General features: G+C 61.3%; 1 protein-coding gene across 4 annotated transcripts in view; it reads right to left on the minus strand.

The window, feature by feature from the left end:
* Positions 1–5,762: 5,762 nt before the first annotated feature.
* The window catches only part of Celf5 (CUGBP Elav-like family member 5), a 21,072-nt gene continuing 3,674 nt past the window's right edge, over positions 5,763–23,160 (minus strand). For 2 of the 4 annotated variants that reach the window (XM_055607649.1, XM_055607651.1), the window contains exons 2-12: positions 21,116–21,198; positions 16,191–16,242; positions 15,529–15,657; positions 14,673–14,752; positions 13,681–13,827; positions 12,738–12,879; positions 12,512–12,658; positions 11,638–11,700; positions 10,330–10,410; positions 8,917–9,060; positions 5,763–8,494 (exon numbers count right to left, since the gene is read on the minus strand). In XM_055607649.1, the coding sequence (XP_055463624.1) occupies positions 8,367–8,494; positions 8,917–9,060; positions 10,330–10,410; positions 11,638–11,700; positions 12,512–12,658; positions 12,738–12,879; positions 13,681–13,827; positions 14,673–14,752; positions 15,529–15,657; positions 16,191–16,242; positions 21,116–21,198 (1,196 nt within the window). In that variant the 3' untranslated portion in view covers positions 5,763–8,366. Of the gene's footprint in view, positions 8,495–8,916; positions 9,061–10,329; positions 10,411–11,637; positions 11,701–12,511; positions 12,659–12,737; positions 12,880–13,680; positions 13,828–14,672; positions 14,753–15,528; positions 15,658–16,190; positions 16,243–17,935; positions 18,072–21,115; positions 21,199–23,160 lie in introns of those variants that run through there. The other 2 variants (XM_055607652.1, XM_055607650.1) reach the window with 2 other exon arrangements.

Genomic DNA, 23,160 nt, shown 5'->3' on the forward strand with positions numbered 1-23,160 from the left:
CCACCCACCCATCCATCCACCCACCCACCCATCCACCTACCCACCCACCCATCCGTCCATTCCTATCTACTGTGTATGACTGGTTTTTACACCGCACCCCCCGGTTTGTCAGCATTTCCAGCTCCTTCTGTCCCCAAAGGCCTGAGTTCAAAATCCCGACTCCCGGTCTGTCCCCGTGGACAAGCGTGGACAGCGAGCCGCTCCTCACGGCTCCGTTTCCGTTTTTCCGCGGCGGTGGGGGCCCCACATCTCTGGGCTCGGCCTCTGGGGCTGCGGGTGCCAAGGGTTCCGAGGCTGCCCCCGTGGCCCCAGCTTGGCCTGCTCTGCCTTTCGGCTGGGTCCCCCGCCCCCTCTGCCCCCCAACATCCCGCCGGGCGCTCTGGGGAACATTCCGTGGTTTGCAGCAGACTGTCCGGCTCCGCCGAGCCTCAGATGTGGGCAGAGTGGGCGGCGGCCTGGCGGGCGCGGGCTGCGGAGACAGCGACCAGGGACCCTGCACCCCAGCGCGGCGCAGGAGGCGGTGGGTGGCGCCGGGCGGCAGCGGAAGGCAGCGGGCGGCGCTCGGCGGCCGGGCCTCCACCTGTCTGGCCTCCTCCACGCTCCCGGGGCCGAACCCGGCCCGGCCCCTGCTCCTCTGCTCCTCCCGGCCTCTGCCCCAGAGGCAGGCTCCGCCCAGCTGCTCGGTTCCAGGCTCCATCCTGCCCCAGGACCTTTGCACAGACGGCCCTGCCCCAGCCTCCATCACTCCTTCTCCCCAGGCCACCCTCGCTCCCTTCCCCCTCTGAAGCGACCCGCGCTTGCCCCCACCCCCAGGGCCGGCGCACCCTGCTTCAGCACACACACACAGCCGGTGCCCGGTCAGGGCAGCCGCTGAGGACTTCCGTTTGGCTCTAACCGCACTCCCTCCTGCTTGGTCTCTGTGACTGTCACCCCGGGCAGCGCCCTTCACCGCGTCACCCGCCCATGGGGCCGTCACAGCCTCCTGGCTGGCTCAGTTAATGAAGTCCTCAGGGGCAGGGATATGCCAGGTCAGCGAGGTGCCTGTGGAGCAGCACGGACCAGGAGACCAGGGTTCGAGTCCCGGAGCTTCTGTCAAAACCCAGCTGCGGGGGGACGGGGCAGGAGCACCCGGGAGCCAATCAGGGAGCCAGTCGGGGCGCTCCAGGCCGGAGAGGCCCTGCCCCACAGGTGAAGCGTAGGTAAGGAGGGCGACCCCGCCCCCCCACCCCCCAGGGTCAGTTCCTCTGAGGCCTTCACAGGCACACACATGTCAAGGAGACAAGAGCGCAGGGAATGCTGTTGCGGGCTGAGTCCCCTCCCATGGCTGGATTCACACCCATTCACCTGACTCCAGGGCCTTTGCACACTCCCGGGAAAGGCTCTGCTACTGACCCGCACTCCGGCCATCTCCAGTTTTATTCATGTTTATTTACTTATTTTATTTTTAATTTTGTTTTGAGACAGGGTCTCCCTGTGTAGCTCAGGCTGCCCTGAACTTATTTTGTAGACCCAGCTGGCCTTGAACTCGCAGAGCTCCGCCTGCCCCTTTCTTCTGGACACTGGGGCTGGTTTTCCTCCACTGTCTGCAGACTGAACGGTGCATGCCCTGACCTCTGACCTCTGCCTTCCTCTCTGCCCCTCTCACTGTGTGATTCTCACAGCTCAGTCTCTGGGCCTCCTCTAGAACCCCAGATCCCAGCGGTTCATGGTCTGAAAAGACCCCACTTTCCCCCCACAGGGTCCTCCTCCCCAGCGCCACATCAGCCCCAGCCCTGCCGTCCTCCCTCAGAACCCGGGGGACTTCCAGAAAGATCCGGGCTGAGTCCCCTCGGCCACCGCTGCCCTCTCCCACTTCCTCTGGGGTCACAGTCCAAGTCCTCCCGGCAGCTTGCCCTGCCCCCTCTCCTTCCTCCCTCTGCCCAGCCACAGGGGTCTCCCCCATCACACCAGGCCGCACCCCACCCCGGGGCCTTTGCACAGCTGCCCGGCGCCTTCGGTCGGACTCTGGCTGTGCAGTCTGGTAGTTCTGCTGATAAATTCCACCACCTTGGCTCAGATCTCCCACCCTCAGGAGGTCCCCTGGTTCCTGTCCCCCTACAGTCCCCTGCCTTCCTCCACCCCGACTATTTTCCATCTATTATACATCATTAGTTGAATTCCCTGTCTCCCCCTGGAGTTCTAGTCAGGAGAACAGGGGCCATGATGGCGACAGACCCTGGGCACAGTAGGTGCTCAGTGCTGGCTGAGTGCGGAGAGAGCTGCGGACTGGACCACAGGTTCTGTGCATGTCCTGCGGGTTCTCTGCGTCTCTGCGGGGGTGGGGGGAAGGGCCCTTGGACCTCCGCCTGGGCCGGACATCAGAAGCTCCAAGGAGTGCCACCCGCAACCAGGCCCCTCATCCCACCTCAAGGCCCGATTGTCCCTGGTCCCTACACCCCACAGACCTCACCCCCAACCCCAAACCTGTGGCCCCGGGGAGGGGGAGGCAGCGGCAGCGTTTGGTCCACACCGCCGTGTGCACGACCGGAACCGCACGAAGGCTACAAGCGGATGATTCTTGGGCAGCTGGGTGCCCAGGACAGACAGGCGGCCGTGGCTTCCCTCTGTCGGAGCCAAGTCCACCCCCGGACACCCCCCAACCCCGCCAGACGCCTCCAGAAGGACCCACAGACAGGAAAACAACCCGCCACCCCCCTTCAGCCAGTGACGGTGCCCCAAGTGGGTGCGTTTCCCGCGTGGACACAGACACACCCGGGGCTCAGGCCGGGCACACGGTGGGACCCTCAGCCGGGGCCCTGGGGACCCCCGGAGCCCCTTCCCGTGCACAGGTCGAGCTGGGAGCCTGTCCGGTCCCAGGTCAAGGCCTAGTGGCCTCAGCCTCCTTCCCAGGTAGAAAGACAGGAAAGTCGCCCTGGGCCTCTCGGTCTCCCCACTGTGAGCGCGCGGAGGGTCCCCACGCCCTCCTCGGCCCCCCGCTGGGGCGCTGGGACGGGCACTCACCATCCACCACATCTTCGCTGTCATGTCGTAGCACAGCTGCCATTTGACGGACGTCTCCCCTGGCTTCCCGGACACCGGGGGCCCTGGGACCTCCATGCCGGGCGGAGATGGCCCCAAGTCCCCGGAGGCGCCGGTGCCGCGCTCCGTGGAGCCCAGTGAGTCGGAGGAGGAGGGTGCCGGGGACAAGGGGAGGGGGCACACGGCCGGGGAGGGCGAGTTGGAGGGCGGGGACAGAGGCCACCCACAGCCCAGGAGGCGGCTGCAGTCCCAGCGGCCCTGGATTTGTGAATGAACACCCCCCGCCCCCCGGAAGCACGCGGCCGCCCCCTCCTGCCAGGCCGGGGACACGCTGGGACACCCAGGGCTCCTCCATGTGGGCTGGGGTGCCCAGGCCTGAGTCTGGAGAGCACTTGAGGCTGTGTGAATCTGCGTGAGCGGCTGGGCCTCTCCGGGCCTCTGTGTCTCCAGGCTGAAGCTAAACTACCCCTGTAGGAGGGTGGGGGGCTACTTAGGAGGCTGAGGCAGGAGGATCGCTGTGAGTCTGAGGCTAACCTGGGCTACAGAGAGGAAACCTGCCTCAAAAATTAAAACGCCAAGGAAAACAAACCAGAATGTCAAGGTTGTGTTTTCCTTCATCCTCCCAGGCCACAGCGCACAGGAGGGGGCAGGCAGCAGGCCCCATCCTGTTACTTTATTGTCACTGTGCGTCTATGGGGCATCAACTGTGTGCCCCGGAGATGAGGACTCTGCTGCTGGGAGGGTCGGGCGGCTTGGCTCTAACAAGCAGCAGGAAGGACTGAAGGTGGACCGCAGGAGGAACTTCCCAGGGGAAAAGCTGCCTGTTGGCTGGAAGGCGGCCCTGGGGAGCCGGTCTCTGCTCTTCCTGAGAGGGTGGTTGAGTTTCCCTCCTTTGTCCCCATTTTACAGACAAGAAAACCGGGTCTCAGAGATCTTAAGTGTCATGTCATGCTGTCCGTCCCCACGGACACCAGGCATGGGGCAGCGCTTTGCTGGCAGTGGACAGACAAACAGCGGTTGCCACAGAGGCGGCTTCCATGCCTCCTGGGTCTGGCTGGTGACCAGAGAGGAGGGGCCCGGGAGCCCCCCTCCCAGCAGCCGCTCGCCCCCCCCAGCTGCACCTCCCACAGTCGCATTTCCCCACAGTTACCCCCCTCTCAGCTGTGCAACCCCCTCACGCCCACCGCTGGAATTTGCCTTGACATCTTGTGGTCTCCCCCCCCCCAGTTCCGTCCAGTCACCCCAGATGTGGGGCCAGGATGGCAGGAGACGGGGATGGGAGGGGCAGGCAGAGAGAGGCCACGGTCCAAGCCTAGCAGCCTTCACAGACCCTGTGCCTCAGTTTCCGCAGCTGCAAAAGGAGAGGTGAGGGCAGATGTCGCTCTGGTTGACCAGGCTGAGGGTCAGAGGCTGTTGGCGGGGGGTGGGGGTGGGGGGGTGATGGACTGAGCAGGTGCAGCTCGAAGACCCCAGGAGGAACCGGGCGGGGAGGAGCCTCCTGCCGAAGCATGAGGAACAGAGTTCGAGTCCCAGAGCCCATGTCAGAACCCTGATGCTGTCAGAGCAGTTTCATATCTGGGAGGCGACACAGTGCTGAGAACACAGGGCCGTGGCCCCAGGGACCTTTTCTCTTTATGAGTCCATCTTCTCCTGCATGTTGTCGTAGTCAGGGACACGCAGACCACTAAGCGCTCACTCTCCAAAGAGGCTTACGAAGCCACCACCCCTCTACGTAGCCCAGGCTGGCCTGAAACTCCTAGGCTCAAGTAATCCTCCTGCCCCAGCCCGCTGAGCCTTTTTGTAGGCTACTTACCTAAAAATTAATTAATTTCCGATTGAAATGCATTTGTTTTGTCTCCAACTTTAACTTCATTTTAAAACTTATCTTAAAATTTACCTATTTTCTGCTGGGTGCAGTGGTGCACGCCTATAATCCCAGCACTCCGGGAGGCAGAGGCAGGTGGATCCCTGTGAGTTCGAGGCTAGCCTGGTCTACACAGAGAAACCCTATCTCAAAAAAAAAAAATACTTCTTTTCTTTCATTTAGTCTCATCTTTTTTTTTTTTTTTTTAACATTTATTTATTATTTATACAACATTCTGCCTGTACACCAGATCTTACTATAGATGGTTGTGAGCCACCATGTGGGTGCTGGGTCTTGAACCCAGGACCTCTGGAAGAGCAGCCAGCGCTCTTAACCTCTGAGCCATCTCTCCAGCCCCTAGTCTCACCTTTTCCTATTTTTCTGTTTCCGGGCTGAATCTCACAGTGCTGCCCGGGCAGGAGTTCACCTTGCCATTCTCCTGCCTCAGCCTCTGCCAGGTGAGGTTCATCTTTGTTGATGCCGTTTCCATGGGCGAAGGCGAAGGAGGAGGTCACTGTGTGCACGGAACGACTCCGGCCCGGGGGTGGGGGTGTGGACACGCTGAATTTGCAGATTTTAGGGACCCCGCTAACAGATTCGGTTATGTGTTTTTGTGTTGTTTTCCGAGGATGGGTTTCTCCGTGTGGCCCAGGCTGGCCTCGAACCCAGAGACCCGCCCGCCTCTGCAGGGCGCCACGGCCAGACAACAAGGCGAGGGGGGAGTCGCTATTAACAAGTAAGACTTTTATTAAATAAACTTTTCGGTTTTCTAGGCCAGACAGAGGCGCCCGCCGAGCGGCCCAGGAGGCCCGGCCGCGCCGTCGAGCCGCCCCGCGCGCGGGCAGGAGGCCGGGGCGCCCCCTCCAGAACCCCCCTCCGCCCCCGGCCCCCCCCCCGCCTCCGCCCGGGGCGTCCCGAAATGGGCCGTAGCAGAAATAAAGCCGGTCGTACAAATCACATAGGGTCTCTCGCGTGGAGTATAAAAATGGTATTTACAGCTCGTAAACATGAACTAGACGGCGCGCACGGCGGCGCGCACGCGGCGGGGCCCGCGCCCGGGCACGCGCGCTCGCGCACGCGGACGGAACACAGCCTCACCGGGGAAGGTCGGGCGCGGGGTCGCCGAGCCGGGAACGCGGGACGAGGGGCGGGGGGGGGGAGGGGGTGTTTTGTTTTTTGTTTTTCTCCTTTGACTCGGGTCAGTCGACAAACATTTTGGTAGAAACAAAAAAAAAAAAAAAAAGAAAAAAAATTTTTTTTGCCTTTTTTTTTTTTTTTTTTTTTTTTTTTTTTTGTCTTTTTGTTCTGCTTTTGGACACGTCGGAAGGGACGGGGGGACCCGGGCCGCCCCTCCCCCGCCCCCGCGTGACGTCCGAACTAACGCCTGTGTGCTTTGCGGTGGGTGCGGGGCGGACGGCGCGCAGGGCGGCCCCCCACCAGGACCTCCCGACCCCCCCCCCTGCACCCCTCCACGCCCTGCTCCGTGGTCTCGTTCGCGCTCGCTCAGAGAGAGACCACCGAGTGAGTAAGGAAATAAATACGAGAGAGAGAGAGAGAGAGAGAGAGAGAGAGAGAGAGAGAGAGAGAGAGAGGAAGTTAAGAGTGCGGAGTGCGCGGTGTCAAGCGACCGGGTCCGACTCAGGGCGACCTCAGGTTCGAGACCTTCAGTTCACGGCTGGTGATCAGAGGGGGGCGGGGCGGGGCGGGGGGCTGGGGGGCAGGAGGCTTCCCCGGCCGGAAGCTAAAGACACCTGGTCACCCACGTAAGGCTATGAGACCGGGAGGGGGGCGGGGGCGGCAGCCGTGGAGACCCCAGAACTGGAGGTATATGGTGTTGGTGGGGTCCCGGGGTGGCGTCCGGCGGGGGCGGCGTCCGGCCGGCCTCAGCCTGTCTGTCCTTGGTCCCCGCTGACTGGCCGGCGCAGAGCCACCGCCCGGGACGGGGAGTTTGGCCCCTGTGGTTCATACTCCAAAAATATATAGTCTATGACTGGCGCACTTCGACGCGCGGCTACGGGGAGCGCAGCGGGGAGGGGGCTGGCTGAGGGGGGCTGGCTGACCTGGAGAGCCCCAGGCGGGGGGGGGTGTCCCCAGGCCGAGGGGCGGGTGTCGATTGGCAGTGTATGGACCCCTCAGACCCGGGCGCAGACTCCTGTCCCCCGGCCCCGCGACAAGCCACGGAGCCTTCGGTACCTCGAGTGGCTCCTGGCGGCTTCGCTTCGGGATTTTTGGGGGGCCGTGCGTGGCAGACGGGTGGGGGGAGGGGGGCGCGGGGAGGGCTGGTGTCCAAACTTGGCTGTAATGTACAGAAAAGTCCTGGGGAGGATGAGGGGCACTGGGGAGCAGGAGGGGAGGCGGGGAGGACAGCGGGGCCCCACTCCGCCTCTGTCCGAGCAACAAAAGCCCAGCGTTCAGGAGAAACAACAGTTCTGACAGTCACCAGGCCGGGCCGCGCTCGCTCCTGACAGGGAATCTCCCTCCCAAGCCCAGGGACGCTGGGTTAAAAGTGAAGACGTGGGCAGATGTCCCGGGAGGGGGGGGCGGAGGGGGGAAGTTCTTCCTGATTGACAACAGGTTTCCTAATCGAAACCAAAATAAAGAAAGCCAAAAGACCTAGATAACAGACCAAAACACTGAAGCACTAGACTGCTGACCCCCCGCCAGACAGACCCTGGGCGGGGGGGGGGGGGGGGGTAAGAAAAAGAGGAAAATCCTAAGTGTTCCTGGGTGCTCTGGTGGCGGCTGCTGGGTGGCTGAGCAGCTGCCTCCCACGAGGCCACTGTGCAGTTGGTTCCACCTTTTAAAGTCAGGTCAGTCCCAAAGAAAGTGCTGAGAATGCTGATGGGGACATTTGACTTTGGGTTTTTTGTTTGCTCGTTTGTTTGGGGTATTTGGCTTTTTGATGTTTGTTCTCCCAGGCCGTGAGTGGCACACACTCTGGGTTTCGTGAACCCACCGGACAGAACTCTTGGGGTCCACGGGAGCTGGTGGGGACGGAGGGGGCGGACCGGAAGTCTGCTTCAGTCCTGGGCAAAGCTTAACTGGGCATTCAGCTGCGGGGACCCAGGTCTGAGGTGTGAGCTGCGCGACCTCTCTCTGGTTTTAGGGCGTCTCAGCTCCGGGAACAGCTTCACGGGACGGAACGGAAGCCCCGCCCATCCCGTCACACCCTACACCCCAGACCACAAACCCCACGGGAGCCAACTATTCATCCTTCAGAACTTTCTCCGCCCCCTTGGTGGGCGCTCCTAGGTCTCTCCATTTCCCACCCGGGGCCCACCCTCTCTCTGTGCCACCCAAACCACCAGGTGATGGGGAGGGGCTTGTCCCCAGCTGGCCTCTTGGCGAGTCACCCCCGCCCCCAGGACCTGGAGAGTGAGCTTGGGATGGGAGGGTTAGAAGACACCAGGGCTGGGCAGGGCACAGGGCCGCCTGGCGGCTCACCTGGGGCCAGACCCACAGCGCGGAGGGGCTGTGGGCGTGGTCAGTATGGGTGTCCCGGGTCTTTGGGTCTCTTCAGCTGCACCTTCAGCCTCTTCATACCAATCTGAAAGCCGTTCATGGCCTGGATGGCCGCCTGCGCGCTGGCCGGGTGGTCAAAGCTCACGAATCCTGAGGGGACAAAGTGACTGGGGCTCGTGAGGGACGGTGGTCCTGGCTTCCTGTAGAGAACGCTGGACTCGCACTGTACGCTCTAGGGGCAGGGGCCTCGCTCCCACCCAGTCCAGTCTGCTCGACTTCCCAACGTGAGACAGCGACCACAGCCTCGCTTTCTTCCGACAGCAATGATGTGGCACCGAGGATTGGAACCTTATCCTTGCCGGGCACCCTGAGCCAGACACCCCCTACCCCTCACTGGGGGGTATCTAGGCGGGGCTCCACCCTGACCACGCCCCCGGCCCCTCACTGGGGAATTCTAGGTGGGGCTCCACCCTGACCACGCCCACAGCCCCTCACTGGGGGTATCTAGGCGGGGCTCCACCCTGACCACGCCCCGGCCCCCTCACTGGGGACGTCTAGGCTGGTCCACTTACCGAAACACTTGCTCTGGTTGGTAGCCCGATCCATAAACACCTTGGAGGAGATGATATTGCCGAAGGGGAGGAACATCTGGGTCAGCTCCGTGTCTCCAAACTCCTGGGGGAGGTGGTAGATAAACAGGTTACAGCCTTCGGGACCTGTAGGTGGGGGAGAGAAAGACATAAAGCCCCCAAGGAGAGGAGGCGGACCCCCCCTGGGTTGGGGTCCAGTCCTTGTCTCTGGCTGTAGATGGAGCAGGAGGCTTCTCCAGACACCGAGAGGAAATGCCAGGGAGCAGAGGTGGGCCCCAGGAGCCTTGACTCCCCCACATGCCAGCCACCCATCACAGAACAAACCCGGGGAACTTCTCCTTCTGCCCTGGAAGCACAAGCCAGGGCCTCCTGGGGGACTCCCAAAGCCCCGTGCCCTCTGCGGCCAGCCTCCACCTCTAGGCCCTGTACACCTCGGGCCTTGGGCGGTGTAACACACACCTGCCATTTAAAAGAAGCCTGGGCTGATGCCACCCACCCGTCAGCCCAGCACTTGGGAGGCTGAGGCAGGGGTATTGCTGTGTTTATGAGCTCAGTGTGAGCTACACAGTGAGGCTTTGTCAGAGAGAGAGAGAGAATTCATTCCAGTGAGGGAGCCAGGCCTGTAGCTGGGAGGCACGGAGGCTGTCTGTCCGTCTAGCTAAATTTAGGGGGCATGTGCCACAGTGCGTGTACGGAGGTCAGAGGACAACTGGCAGGGGCGCTTCACTGTGGGGTTCTGGGGCTCAAACTCAGGTTATCATGTTTGGTGGCGAGCCGTCCTCCTGCCTTGGACTTGAAGGAGGGCTGCAGGGCAGCCCGGGTGGGACACTGGCTACTCCTCGGAGCCCCCATCACAGGGGAGGCAGAGCCTTCCCCAAGGCCACACTGCCACAGGGATGGCCTCAGGTGCCACCTCCCGCCACTCCCCAGGCCTCTGTTAGTCCACAGGGAGTGTGTAAAAGGGGGGCCTCCTGGGGAGAATGCCCAGATGCCTGGAACTTCCTTCTACGCAGGTGGAGCCCGACTGCAGCTGGGGAAACTGAGGCAAGTCATTAAGTATTCTCTGATCACTGTGCTCAGCCAGAAGAGGACGTGAGTGGCCCTGGGTCACAGGACTCCGGACTCCAACTTCCTCCTGCATGCCCTTCACTGGGAAGGCCTCAGTTTACCCAAGATATCTCCTGGAACTCCGGACTCCCGTTTCCTCCCGCATGCCTTCCACAGGCTTGGCTTCACTGGCAAGGCCTCAGTTTACCCAAGATACCTCCTCACACAAACGCGCACCAAAAAGGGGGTTTCCTCGCTTGTCCATAGGGGGTGGGAACCGCAAGCCTTTCCACGGAGGGGCGAGGTCAGCAGTGCAGGTGAGGGCGGGGCTGGCAGGGGTCGCCTCACCTTCCCGCTGCTGCTGCAGGAGGTGCGGAGGCTGCGGGACGCTGGGCGCCACGGGCGCGATGGCCGCGGTGGGGTACATGGCTGCGGAGAGCAGAGGCGGCGCTGAGTAGCAGGACCAGGGCAGAGGGTGAGGCCGGGCCGAGAGGCGGGGACTGGGTCAGGCAGGACAGGGCCAGAGCTGAGGCTGCGTCGAAGGGCAGAGCTACTACCGCAGCAGGACCAGCCAGAGAGGGGTGGCGCAGGGGAGCATTCACGGCCAGACAAGGATAGAACTAGAGGGGGTAGCGCCCCAACAGCCAAATGCTGGGGTGGGGTGGGGGGGATTGCCTGAGGGATGGGCCTGACCCTCACTCGCATCTCTGCCCTCCACCACGCCTCGCTGGTTGGTTCCCTGTAAGCTGCGGCCCTGGCTTGCCTCCTTATACCCTGAGCCCACCCCTCAGGCCCTAGCTCTGCCCTCAGGCCCTGGCCTGACCTCTCAGCTTTTCCGTCCCCACCACCACTCTGGCTGTGTCTAGCCCCCAGACCCTGATTCTGCCTAGTTCCTACCACGTCCCTTGCCCCGCCCAGACTCTCCCCAAACACCCCCTACCCCCCAACCCCGTCCTGCCCCTGCCCCACCATCCAGCTACAGCCCCGCCTCTCTGGCCCTGGCCCCACCCCTCAGCCCTAGCCCCACCCCACCCTCAACCTAACGAAGCAGGCCCAGCGGGGTGTAGGCCCATGGCACAGTGAGGTGGGGCCAGCGTGGAGGGCAGGGTCCTGGGTGGGGTTGGTCCATGGTGGAGGGAAGGGCTATGAATGGAGGGCTGGGACAGGGGCGTGGCCACGGCCAGAGCAGAGTGGAGAGGATGCAGGGCTCCCCAAGTGAGCGAGCCTAGAGCTAATCACAGCCTGGGCCCGGGGGTGGGGTGGAGGGGTGAGGGGCTGATGGCACTGCGGCCAGGACTCAACACTGGGCGCCGGGATGGGATCGTGTCTAATGAACTTGGTGACTCTGGCTCTGCCTCTGGGATGGGGTTAAGGGCTCATGAGGGAGGCAGGGCCAGAGTCACACACAGAGTTAGGGTAGAGAGCCAAGGCAGCCCTGAGTCTGGGGGAGGCAGTCTGGGTCCTGCGAAGGAGATGAGGAGGAGCCAGGCCTAAGAGACGGTGCACATTCCTCAGAGGGCCATGGAGGGCGGGACCCCAGACCGCACAGGACAGGGGCCTGGCGAGCGCGCGCAGGGGCGGGGCCCTGAGCTGAGCAGTGGGCATGGGTATGACTAGGGCTGTCCGGCCACAGGGTCAGGACAGGGCCGCTTCTACCTGTGTACTGCTGGACTCCAGAGAAGGCAGGATGGAGGGTCTCTGCCACAGTGGGGCTCTGAGCTGCGGGACAGAGGGTGAACTGAGCCCTGACGCCCGCGCCGCCCAGTTTCCCGGTGTTAAACCCCCACAGGCAAGCCAGAGAAACTGCATCTCATACCTGCACTGCACTCGGCCCCCACTTACAGCACATGACAGACACCAAATGAACCTGTGTGTCCATCACTGGTCAGCTCCAACCCTGTCCCCTCGGCGCCCAGGAAAACCCTCCTGTGACAGTCACCTGCCACACCCCCGTCCCCTGCCCGGACTCCCTCATGCAACCTGTGGGGACCCCCAAGCGGTCTACAGCCGGCCCAGTCCCTGGATTGGGCCACTAGCATGCGGGCTGGCAGCTCCGGCCCAGCCTGCCTCACTGTGACGGTGCCGAGTCTCGGCTGACTACAGAATAAAGAGTCACGCCAAGTGCAGCCGTTCACAGCCGTCATTTGGTAGGTGGGGACTAGAGGATTGCCCTCGGTCCAGCCTGAGCTACCAAGGGAGTCTAAGAGCAGCCCAGGTACACAGAGAATTGAAGGCAACCTGGACCTGATCCTGTGACCCCGATCTCAAACAGCAAACAAGGTGAGGCGCCTGCCTAAAACTGGCTGGATGCCACCCCCCCATCCAGCCTCTGACCTCACCTGGACCATTTTGTTGTTCCAGAAACCAGCTAGAGCTGGAATTTGAACTCAGAGCCCACCGGGGTATGTGGGTCTGAGGTAGCCTCCCCCAACCTCTCCCCGTGCTCACACCCCTCATCCTGCTCTGCTGTGCCCGTGGCGTGTCCCCCAGTTCAGGCCCACTCCAGACGCAGTCCACTCTCCCAAGTTACCTGGGTAGGGCACAAGGCCATTGGCATACACGGTCTCCAGGGTGGGGTGGCTGGCAGGGAAGGGCAGGACGCCTGGGAAGCCATTGGGGATAGGCGCCACCAGGCCAGGAACAGCGGCAGTGCCGAGCAGTGGGGGCGAGTGTAGCCCTGAGGAGGGGAGAGGGTCAGACATGGGACCTGGACGGGGGCCGCCCGCGTGTCCTGAAGTCCCCCAAGCTGCTCTCACCAGAGGTGGGGGCGATGGGTGTGGCAGGCAGGCCATTAAGGCTGACGGCGCCGATCTGCTGGATGTGGCAGGGAGGGAAGGCCACGCCGGGGCTCAGGTAGCTGCCGGAGGTGGACAACACAGTTGTCTGCTGCTGCATGAGCTGGGGACAGAGGCAGTGTGAGTGTGACCCGGCCCAGCGCAGCTCAGGGTCCCGAGGGACATGACAGCCCAAGCCGGGATCAGAGCTCAGTCAAGAACTGGGGCTCAGCTCCAGAGGAGTGTTTGGTTAGGGTTCAACATGCATTAGCTTTTGGTTGGGGAAAAAGGCTCAGTCAGAAACTGAGGCTCAGACTTCAATCAAGGTTCCTTTTGGGATCTGGGATGAGTCCGGCATTAGGCCTCAGCTTGGGATCAGGGCTCAGTCTGGGTTCAGGGCTAAGTTAGAAATTGAGGCTCAGTTGTGGATCAGGATTCAGCTTGAGTACAAGATCAGTCTTGGGATTTGAGATCTGGTAAAACACGGGATCCAGGCTCAGCCTTCACTCAGAACTAGGTTTAGAAACAAGGCTCCAATATTTACATCCAAATTGGGATCCAGCCTGCCTTGGAACAAGGCTCAGTTAGAATCTGGGGCTCAGCCTGGAATCAGGGATCAGTCAATGATCAAGGCTGAGTCAGGAGCTGGGGTGATGTTAACCCCGAGGGCTTAGCCAGAGTTAGACCCAATACATGGGTCAGAATGTGACAGTACCATTCTTCCCACAGTCTGGGGCCTGGGATCAGGGGTCAGTCGGGGCAGGTAGCTGTGTTTGGGGGTGCCTGTCAAGGTCTGGGACTGAGGCTCATGAACCTGTCTGGATTGGGGTGGGGGGAGCTCAGCCCTGGCCAGGACAGGGTCACACTGAATGAGCAACAGGGAGAGGGCAGGGTGGGGCAGCCCCCCCGTGCTGGGGCCACTCACAGCCTGGGCGTAGGCACTGTAGGGGCTGAAGGGGAGGGTGAGGGATGGCGTCAGGATGCCCAGCTGGCCGACCATCTGCTGCATACGCCGCAGGGTCCGCTCTTTATCCGTGTCAGCGAACTTGACCACCAGGCTGGACGAGGCTCCCTGGAGGGGGATTGTGTGGAGTTGGGGTGGACGGGCAGGGGTAGCCGGGACTCTGGCACTCCCCAAGGAGGAGAGCGGAGATGCCAGCTGTGTGTGAGTCCATATCCAGGCCAACCAGGGCCACTCAAGAGGGGCACGGGGCTTGTCATGCTGGGCCGAGCTTGCGAGTGGCCCCCTGGACAGACCACCCGCTCCTGGATGCCAGTCACGAGGAAACTGGCCCTGGGGATGACCTGACCCTGCCTGGATGTTAGGGAGACAACTGCAGCTCTCGGGCTGGGGACTCAGTTTCCCCTGAGTGGTGCACACTCCTGGGATCCACCCTTGGAGAAAGACCACAGCCATACCTGAGTGTTTTTACACCTGGGACCTTGGACGCCTGCTCCCCACCCTCCCTTGACCAAATGGGTCACCAGGACCCCCGTTATCTCCTTACAGTCTCTCCACATGAGCCCACATCCTTCAGGCGGGGACCTGAACTCAGCGGCCCGGCCAGGCTCTCAACCTCCTCCTTTCCCTTGCGCACTCGTGGCCCTGACCTAAAGAGCCTGGGTAGATGGCCTGGCAACTCCCTCACCCTGTGCCCACTGTGGCTCCTTACTGCCTTAGAACAGAGTCCACGGTCTCTATACATTGTCCAGCCTCTGGCCCTGCTTCCATGCCACAAGCTAAGAGCCCACTCGCCCATGACAGTGCCTGGTCACACAGAGTCTGCTCACGGCCTGCAGCCTGCGCTGCACACTGCCCATCTGTCTATGAAAGGATGACACCCAACCACCCATATCTCCCACCCGCCCTCACCATTCCCACCAGCCCCACTGCAGCCAAGGGCAGCTCTCACTCACCGGCATGGTCTGGCTGCCGTGCAAGGCATGGATGGCCGCCTGGGCCTCTGTGTGCGAAGAAAACTTCACGAAGGCACAGCCTGGGAGGGGAGGGAGGAGGAGGTGAGGGATCAGAGGACTGAGGATGTAGGGGTGGGGAACAAGGGGGAAATGAAGCCCTTGATTGCCACTCATGAACAACAGCAGATGTGAGTTCACACCGAGAGAGGGACTAGGACAGCCAGAACAGACAACACACACACACATCCTCCAGGGACAGAGACATAGCTGTCAACCACAGATTCAGCTGAACAGAAAGCCACCTACCTCCACTATCCAGCCATTCAACTGTCTGTCCATCCATCAATATACCCCCCCACCCATCTATCCACCCTCCCTCCATCCATCCACCCATCCATCTACCCACCCATCCATCCATCCATCCATCCACCCATCCATCTACCCACCCATACATCCACCCATCCATCTACCCACCCACCCACCCATCCACCCATCCATCCATCCATCCACCCATCCATCCATCCAGCCATCCACCCATCCATCCATCCAGCCATCCGCCTTGCGTGCATCTCCCCTCTCCAGGCCTAAGTGCAGTACTTCTCCTTCCCCCACTACAGGAATAGGATAGGAAAACCCTGAAGAACGGTCAGTTCACATACACGCAGCCTGCGGCGCAACCTCATCCCTCCTCACAGGTTCCAACCATCACTCTCCGCAAACACCCACCCCACCTGCTCCACCCCTTCCCATAGGCCACGCCCACCGCCAGTCCTACCCCACGGTACCATTCCGGCAAGCCAAACTCAGCCCCGCCCCTCCCCTCCGTGAGGCTCCGCCCCCACCGCCAGCCAGTTACCTTTGCTGCTGCCGTCGGGTCCCCGCAGCACTGTGCACTCATCGATGACACCGAAGGGCTGGAAGAGCCTGAGCACGTCTTCCTCGGACTGCTGCTTGTTGAGCATGCCCACGAACAGCTTCCGGTCCCCTGTGGGCGGAGCCCCGGCCCACGGCCCCGCTGAGCCCGCGCTGGCCCCGCAGACCCTCAGCCCTGGCCCGCGCTGCCCCAGGACCTTTGCTCAGGCTGCCCCGCTGCCCCGTTGCCCAGGGATGAGAGCCGGGTTGCTAAGGAAACCATACTCTGGCGACTGTCACTCACTGGGGTGAGAGGAGAGGGCTAGCAGCGGAGACACTGGGCATCAGGGAGGAAGTCAGGAGATGGGGGACCGAGTCAAGAGATGGGGCGAGAGCGAGGGACGGGGCAGGGGCCTTGTCCCGACCAGCAGCAAGATAGAAGGCGACAGGGACTAGTAAGGCCGAGCTCCATCGAGCGTCTCAATGTAACATGGGCCCCCTACAGCCTTGCCCACACCTCTCTGCGCGCCCCCAGCTTGGGGCTTTCAAGCGCCAGTGAGGGAACAGAAGAGGTGCGGGGTCTGAAGTCTGGGGACCCCAACCCCGAGGCTGCAGACAGGACCCGGTGCAGAGGCCGGCGGCCACCAGCCAAGGGGAGAGTACTACTACCTCCGCGACTCTCACTGTCCGCTGGCTTCACCTGGATCGGTCTCGCCATCTGTGGGAGGGAGGGGCGCGGTCAGGGTGGCCGGGGACAGCGGCACGGGACAGCGGCACAGCACGGCTCTAAGCCCTGCCAGGCCCGGTGGCCCGCCTGGGGCTCGGCGTACACTCCAGCCCCGGGCAGGTGAGACTCGCCTGGCCAACTCTTAGGTGGCCTCCAAAAGCCAACAACAACTATCTCCGCCACAGGACAGACTGTCTCTGAAAACGGTCCCAATTCCCAGAGCCCTGGGGGCAAATGTCACGTTCCGATTTCTGTCTTGGAGGAGTCAGTCCATGTCTGAGCCCCGAGTCTATGCGTGGCTAGGTGACCTCCTCCAGCAGAGAACATAACATCCAAGCCGGAACTCAGAACGGAGGGTGCTGGGGACCTCGCTGCTCTCCGGATACGGAGTCCAGATGTGCCAGTCAGGCTAGCCTGGGGTGGCTCCCTCGAGGGCTCCCCAAGAAGCCTTTGCTAGCCCAGGGGACCACAAACAAATGAAATGACTGGGAGAGGAAGGCGTCCCCCCCCCCCCCCCCACGGCCCTGAGGACAGCCTCACGGAGACCAAGAACAGGCTGGAGAGGGCCCTCATCCGGGAGGCTGTATTTGCTCTCCTACCGCCCCAGGATGGAGTCCTCCTCCTGGCTGGAGTGAGCTCCTATTTGTCCTTCAAAACCGAGCATCAAAAATGCAGGCCAAGGGCTCAGTGGTTAAGAGGACTGACTGCTCTTCCTGGGGACCCCAGGTGCAATTCCCAGCACCCACACGACACCCTCACACAGACACACATGCAGGCAAAACACCATTGCAAATAAAATAAACATAAATTTAAAACATGCAGGCCAGGCGGTGGTGGCACACACCTTTAATCCCAGCACTCAGGGAGGCAGAGGCAGGCTGATCTCTGTGAGTTCCAGGCCAGCCTGGTCTACAAAGTGGAATCCAGGACAGCCAAGACCACACAGAGAAACCCTGTCTCAAAGAAACCAAAACCAAACAAACAAACAAAAAGCAGGCAGCAATCCTCCCTTCCATCAGGGCTCCCCACTGCCTCCTGCCTTTGTCTCCCACAGACAGGGGCCTCGGAGCCACAGAGTAGAAGGAAAAATCTATCATGATAGGGCTAAGGAAGGAGGGGACCAAGAGGGCCCAGGAGCTGGGAGTGGGGGTCCCCGCCTCCTCAGAGCCATGTCAGGTGAGGCCCTGCGCATGCAGCCCCGGAACTCCTGGGCTCTTGCTTCGGGTCCCCGGGCATCAGGCACAGAAACCTGTCCCACGGGAGCCCACCTGACAGCGCCCCATGAGCCCAGAGCACCCTCCTCCGACCCCCCAAACCTCGGCCCTCTCCCGCCCCCGCGGGACCCTCGGTGTCCTCACCTTTAACCCCCAAGTGCTGTCCCCACCCGGCTGTGAACGCCCCCCCGTAGTCCACCGCCCGCCCCCTCCCCTCTCCTACACCGCTCTTCATCGCCCACCCCTCCCCAAATCCTGCCCCACCCCCTCGCCCCTCTCCACACCCCTCCCCTCCCCCGTGTGCTTCCGACTTCCTCTGGGCCCCTCCCCTTCCGGAATCCTTCTCCTCCCGCCCCAACTTGGGGAGGCCCTCCCCTCCTCTGAGACCCTCTCGGGCACCCGCACAACCTGCCCTCCCCACTCCCGGCCAGATTCCGCCCAAATCCACCCACACCTCATCCCCTCTGAACCTGTGTACCACACCACACCCCGGGGTGGGGGGAGGCGATCTGAACCGGATAGTTCTGCTTCTGGGGTCGCTCCGGATGCCCAGGAGGAGTGTGGGGGGACGAGGCAGGGGAGGGGTCCCCACATCTAGCCTTTCGTTCCCCCCACGGCCCCTCCCACACGCCCCCGCCGGCCCTCCACCCTCCTCGCCATCCTCTCTAGCACCTTGGGCAGATGAAGATGGGGTTGCCATGGCAACGCTGATTCACCCCACGGAAGCTGGCAGTTGTTGCTGCCATGGAAACCGCCTCTGTGGGGCCCCCTCCGAGTTCAGATCTCGCCTTGCACAAAAGAGATTTAAATATAATCTTTCAGAGACGCGGAAGGGGGAGGAGGGAGGGGAGGGGGGAAGACGCCGGCCCTGTCGCCATCACCCCATCACCAACCTTGGTCTCCAGCACTCCCGGGTTCCCCCCTCCACCCCACAGCGACAGAGAAGGGGCCACGGAGAGCCCATCCCGCCCACATCACGTGCTCCACCCTGGAGTCCCCGAATTCGACCCGCCCAGGTGCCGCTGCCCCTCTGCTCCTTCTCCCTCCCCTCCCACCGCCTCCCTCTCCACATTCAGCCCTCCTGCACTGACACTTGGGTAAGACTGGGGGGGGAACCCCAGGAAGGACGCTCACTAGTGTCTCAAAGTAGGGCAACAGAAAAAGAAGTTCACCAGGACCACCGTGGTCAAAATCTTCGGTGGGTTTTGAGGCAGCAGTAGGAGTTTGCTGGGGGGGGGGGCAGTGTCCCATACCCATTTCATCTCTGAGCTGTGTGTTACAGATGGGGAAACTGAGGCCTTTGGACAACCTCAACCTGTCTAGCTCCCCAGCTGTTCTTATAGTCTCTCAACACAGCATTCAAGGCCTCCAGCAAGAGCCTGCTCCCGAGACCGCCCCCTGTTCCTTTCAAAACTGAGGCCTTCTGTAGTGCTCCCAAGGGAGGAGGGATGCCCCCAAGCCTTTCCACCCAGAGGCTGAGATAGGACCAAAAACTGAGCACATGCCCTCAACTTCAGACCAGACAGACGAGGCCGCCATTGAGCTGCAGAATACTACACAGCCCTGAAAAAGTTCGGGAAGACTCTTTTAGTGGGGAGGGCCGGGTAAGGGGGGTTGTAGGAGCCACCCACGTGCTGGGCAAATCCTTCATGAGCGTGTACCCTGTGTGCTTGCGCACAGCTCAGTGGCGGTCCGCCACAGTCTCTCCCTGATCCTCATGCAGAAGGCTGCCAGGGTCTGGGGAGGGGGACAGAGCACCCAGATCCCAGATGACCTCAAGCAGGTCATCTTCCCTTTCTGAGTGAGCCTCAGTCTTCCTGTCTGCTGGGCTGACACGGCATAGTTGGGGAAACTGCGGCCTGGAGCTGTGGCCTCAGAGCCCATCAGAGCTGGAAATGCACCTGTGCCCAGGGAGGCACCTTGACAGGGACTCACAATGGTAGGGACACAGCCCCAGGTCCCCACATTCCCGTGCCCCCCGCCCCACAGAGGGACTTGCAGTCTAGAACGTTCTTTCTGGTCCATGTCAATTTCTCAGAATTAAATGACATCAGTTCCTCGCTCCCGAGTCCCAGCGTCAAGAGGACACTTCCTGTGTGGGTCATGCCAAGCTCCGGGTCCTGAGTGGGCGCCGCCAGGCCCCACCAGGCCCCACCTTGTTCTGGCCCCACAGCTGTGTTTCTATTAGTTTTATCAGCTGTGTCTCTCTATAGAGCCCTAAATATGGAGTCCTTCAGCACATGGGGGGGGGGAGCTGACCGACGGACGGACGGACGGACAGACGGACCGGACCGGCGGAGCACAGAGTGCTCTAGAATGGCTCTGAGCAGCTGCTGAGTTTCAATTCATCTTAAGGTCCGAAAATGTGAGTTTGAGTTGACGCCTGATCTTATTTCGGGAAAACTGCTTAGCACAATTTGGACCATGACTGTCTGTGTCAGCCGTGGATCTTGGCCTGCCCAGTCCACGGCTGCTGACAAGTCTACCCTGCACTTAGGGGGCAGAGGCAGGGGATTGCGTGTTCAAAGCCAGCCTGGGCTACGTGGAGCAATCATTCTGCCCAAATTGATGAAAACGCAAGGAAACAGGACGTGAATAGTTGGTGGGATGGAAGGTTCCCACGGCTGCTCTCTCCATCCACGCATCTAAAATGCGGGGGCTCTGGGAACCGTGTAAAAGGAAAATCTAGTTTGTACGGACTTCTCCCTTTACTTTTTTTTTAACCTGAGGTCTCCTCGCAAATTCTCAGTAACAGACGTGTCTGGCCTTCCAGTGTTAAAAGTTAACCTTTTCCCAGAACAGTCCTCACTTCTTCCTGGCCTAAGAAGGGCCTCTCTGGGTACTGTGAACACAGGCTGGGTCATTCTCTGTGCGCATCCACCCTCTCCATGCCAGGAGGCCAGTGTGACCACCTGTCCGAGACATTGCTCACAGGCTCTGAGGGCACAGGGAGAGACCCGCGCTTAAGCCGTCAGTCAGTGAGCCTCTTCTGCTCCCTTCTCCATGGGCACACTCCACCAGGGGCTGATGCTCCGTCCTCCATAGGGCCCGATGCGGTGCTCACACCCAGGGCCACAAGGTCCTCCCTCCTGACCTCAGGCCTGGCCTTTCCCCAGAAGAGCCCTCCACAGCCGCACCCTGACTGAGAGCCCATGTTTGGGAAAAGGGTCCTTGGTCCTCCGCGTGGCGGAGTGATGGGCACAGTGACAGGAGAAGCCAGGCAGGGTGTGTGTGTGTGTGTGCAAGGCTGGGGATGGGAAGGGGGAGGAAGAAAGGTTCAAGCCTCTACTTTGTGGCCAGAAAGCTCTGCCCAGCATTTCCCTCGTGTCCCTGTCCCCTTTGTCCCCCATCCCTCTCTGTCATCTCCTCTGCTCCAGCTTTTCTGATGCCCGCCCTGCCACAGGGCCTTTGCAGGGCCATGCCTGTCAGTGAGGCTCATTTCTGACCAGGCCAGCTTGCGCCACACACAGCAATCACTTCTGTGATGCACAGAGCCCGGCATACAGCAGGCGCCCAACAGATGCTCATGTTTATGACCCTCTTTTTCTACTTCCTTCTGTGTTCCGAGGCACAGGGACTCTCAGGCTGTGCCCTGTCTGCCCGTCGCCCCCCCGCCCGGAGGACGCACCGTCCACCCCACAGACACTCACCCCCGGCAGCGTCTTCTGCTCGTGCAAGGCCGTCTGAGCTTTGATGGCCGAGTCCCTGGCGCAGTACGTGAGGAAGGCACAGCCTGGCGGGAGAAGCAGCATGTGAGGGGACAGGACTCTGACCCTCACAAGGACCCAAAGGTGCGGGCAGCCCAGGCGCAGGGTTAGACTCCCACAGCGGTCCGGGCACAGCGTGGAATACTACTCAGGCGTGAACAGAACTGAGGCTCTGACATGCCACAGTACGCCCTAGCTAAGCTCAAAAGGCCACACAGTATGGACTCCAGCACAGAAAATCCCCAGACCAGGGGAAAGTGGCTACGGGGAGGGCGCCAGGGAAGGCGCTGCTGTCCGCGGTGCTGAAGTGACTCCCTGTCCCCGTCCCCTCCCCCTCCCCGGGGCTGGCCACAAGGGTCCGCTGGCTCCTGTCTGAACCCCAATACCAAGGCTGTCACCTCACTCAGGAAAGGCACCCCTCTTGTCCGGGCGCCCACTTTCAGACTCGGAGATAAACGGCGTGTTAAGAGGTTCCTGAGCACTGGGCACCCCTAAGTCTGGGAACCTCGGAGAATTCGGGAAAAGTCCCCAAGATTCGGTCAGAAAGGCTGGACTCTACACTAGGCTGCAGGCTGAGGCTCACCGAGGCTCCCTTGCCAGGGAGCTGGGGCTGGCTGATGTGGCTGGACGCCCCTCCCCACACACACACCAAGGGTGTCACCGTGCGTGGTTCCTGGGTGCCCCCAGGCACATGACCCTGGGGCAGAGACAGATGACACCCAGAGCTGGGAGCACCCTGGGGACAGGTGGAAGGAACCTGGAGTTTAAATAAATTCCCCCAAATTACCCATCCAGGCTGGAGGTGCTAACTGGGCGCTGGCACCTCAGCAGACGCCCCCAAATTGCTCGGGAGCCCTCATGTCACTGGCTGTTCTTCTCCCCAGATGGTTCACAAGGTGAACCCAGGCTCAGAGAGGCACAGCAGTGTCCTTGAGGACACACAACAAGTGAGACCTAAGCGGGGTGAGGGAGTGTGGGGGTGTGGGGGATGAAGGATTTCTGAGACTCAAAAAATTCTGGAACGTTAAAGAGGCTAAATTCACGTTATTTCGCTTTTCGGCTTTTAGATGCCTTTATTATTTATTGGCCTACGGAGGGGGCCTGTGGGGGTGGAGCAGAAGCCACTTTGCTGGTGTCAGTTCTCTCCTGGGACCCTCGAGGCGGCAGGGGACAGGCGGCCGGTGCTGGGAATGAAGCCGACATCCCTGAGGAGGGCGGTATTCGTCTGAGCCACTCCATCCTCCCACCCACCTGGAAACGGGCTCCTGGCCAGCTCTGCAGCCTAAGCTAGCCTGGTGATCCTCCTGCCTCAGCCTCCTGGATGCTGGAATCACAGACATCCACCAAGACCCCCAGCCAGATACTCACAGTAAGAACAATTTCCTGTGACTCCACCTGGCCCACCCTGTCATCAAAGAAGACGATGGTGGCCTCAGACCTCACCCCTGAACCCACCCTCATCTTCAAGCTGTCCTTCCTAGAGCAACAACCAAAGGTCCCATGAACACTGAATCACCCAGGCTCTAAGCGCAGCTCTGCCAGGAGCCTCCCTCAGCTCTTCCCAGACACACCCCTCCCATCCCAAGACCTTAGCACAGGCTGTCGTCAGGCTGGGACATCGTTCTTCAGATAAACACCTAATGCCTCCCCACTAACCACTCAATCCCACCTCAGCACCTGCATGAGCCCCATCTCAATCGATCCAAGCTTGACCCTAGGGAAGGTGTGTTAATAATTACATCTCCATCAATCAGTTTTTCTGGGGATGTCACTATCCATCCACCACCCACCCACCCATCCATCCATCACCCACCCATCCATCCATTCAACAATCCATCATCCATCCATCCACCCACCCATCCACCCATCTACCACCCATCCACCCATCTATCAATCCATCCACACATCCATCATGCACCCACCCACTCATCCATCCATGCATCTACCCAACTACCCATCCATCCACCCACCCATCCATCCACCCACCC

The sequence above is a fragment of the Psammomys obesus genome, unplaced genomic scaffold, assembly GCF_907164565.1.
Source record: "Psammomys obesus unplaced genomic scaffold, mPsaObe1.curated_primary_1811, whole genome shotgun sequence".
Classification (NCBI taxonomy): domain Eukaryota; kingdom Metazoa; phylum Chordata; class Mammalia; order Rodentia; family Muridae; genus Psammomys; species Psammomys obesus.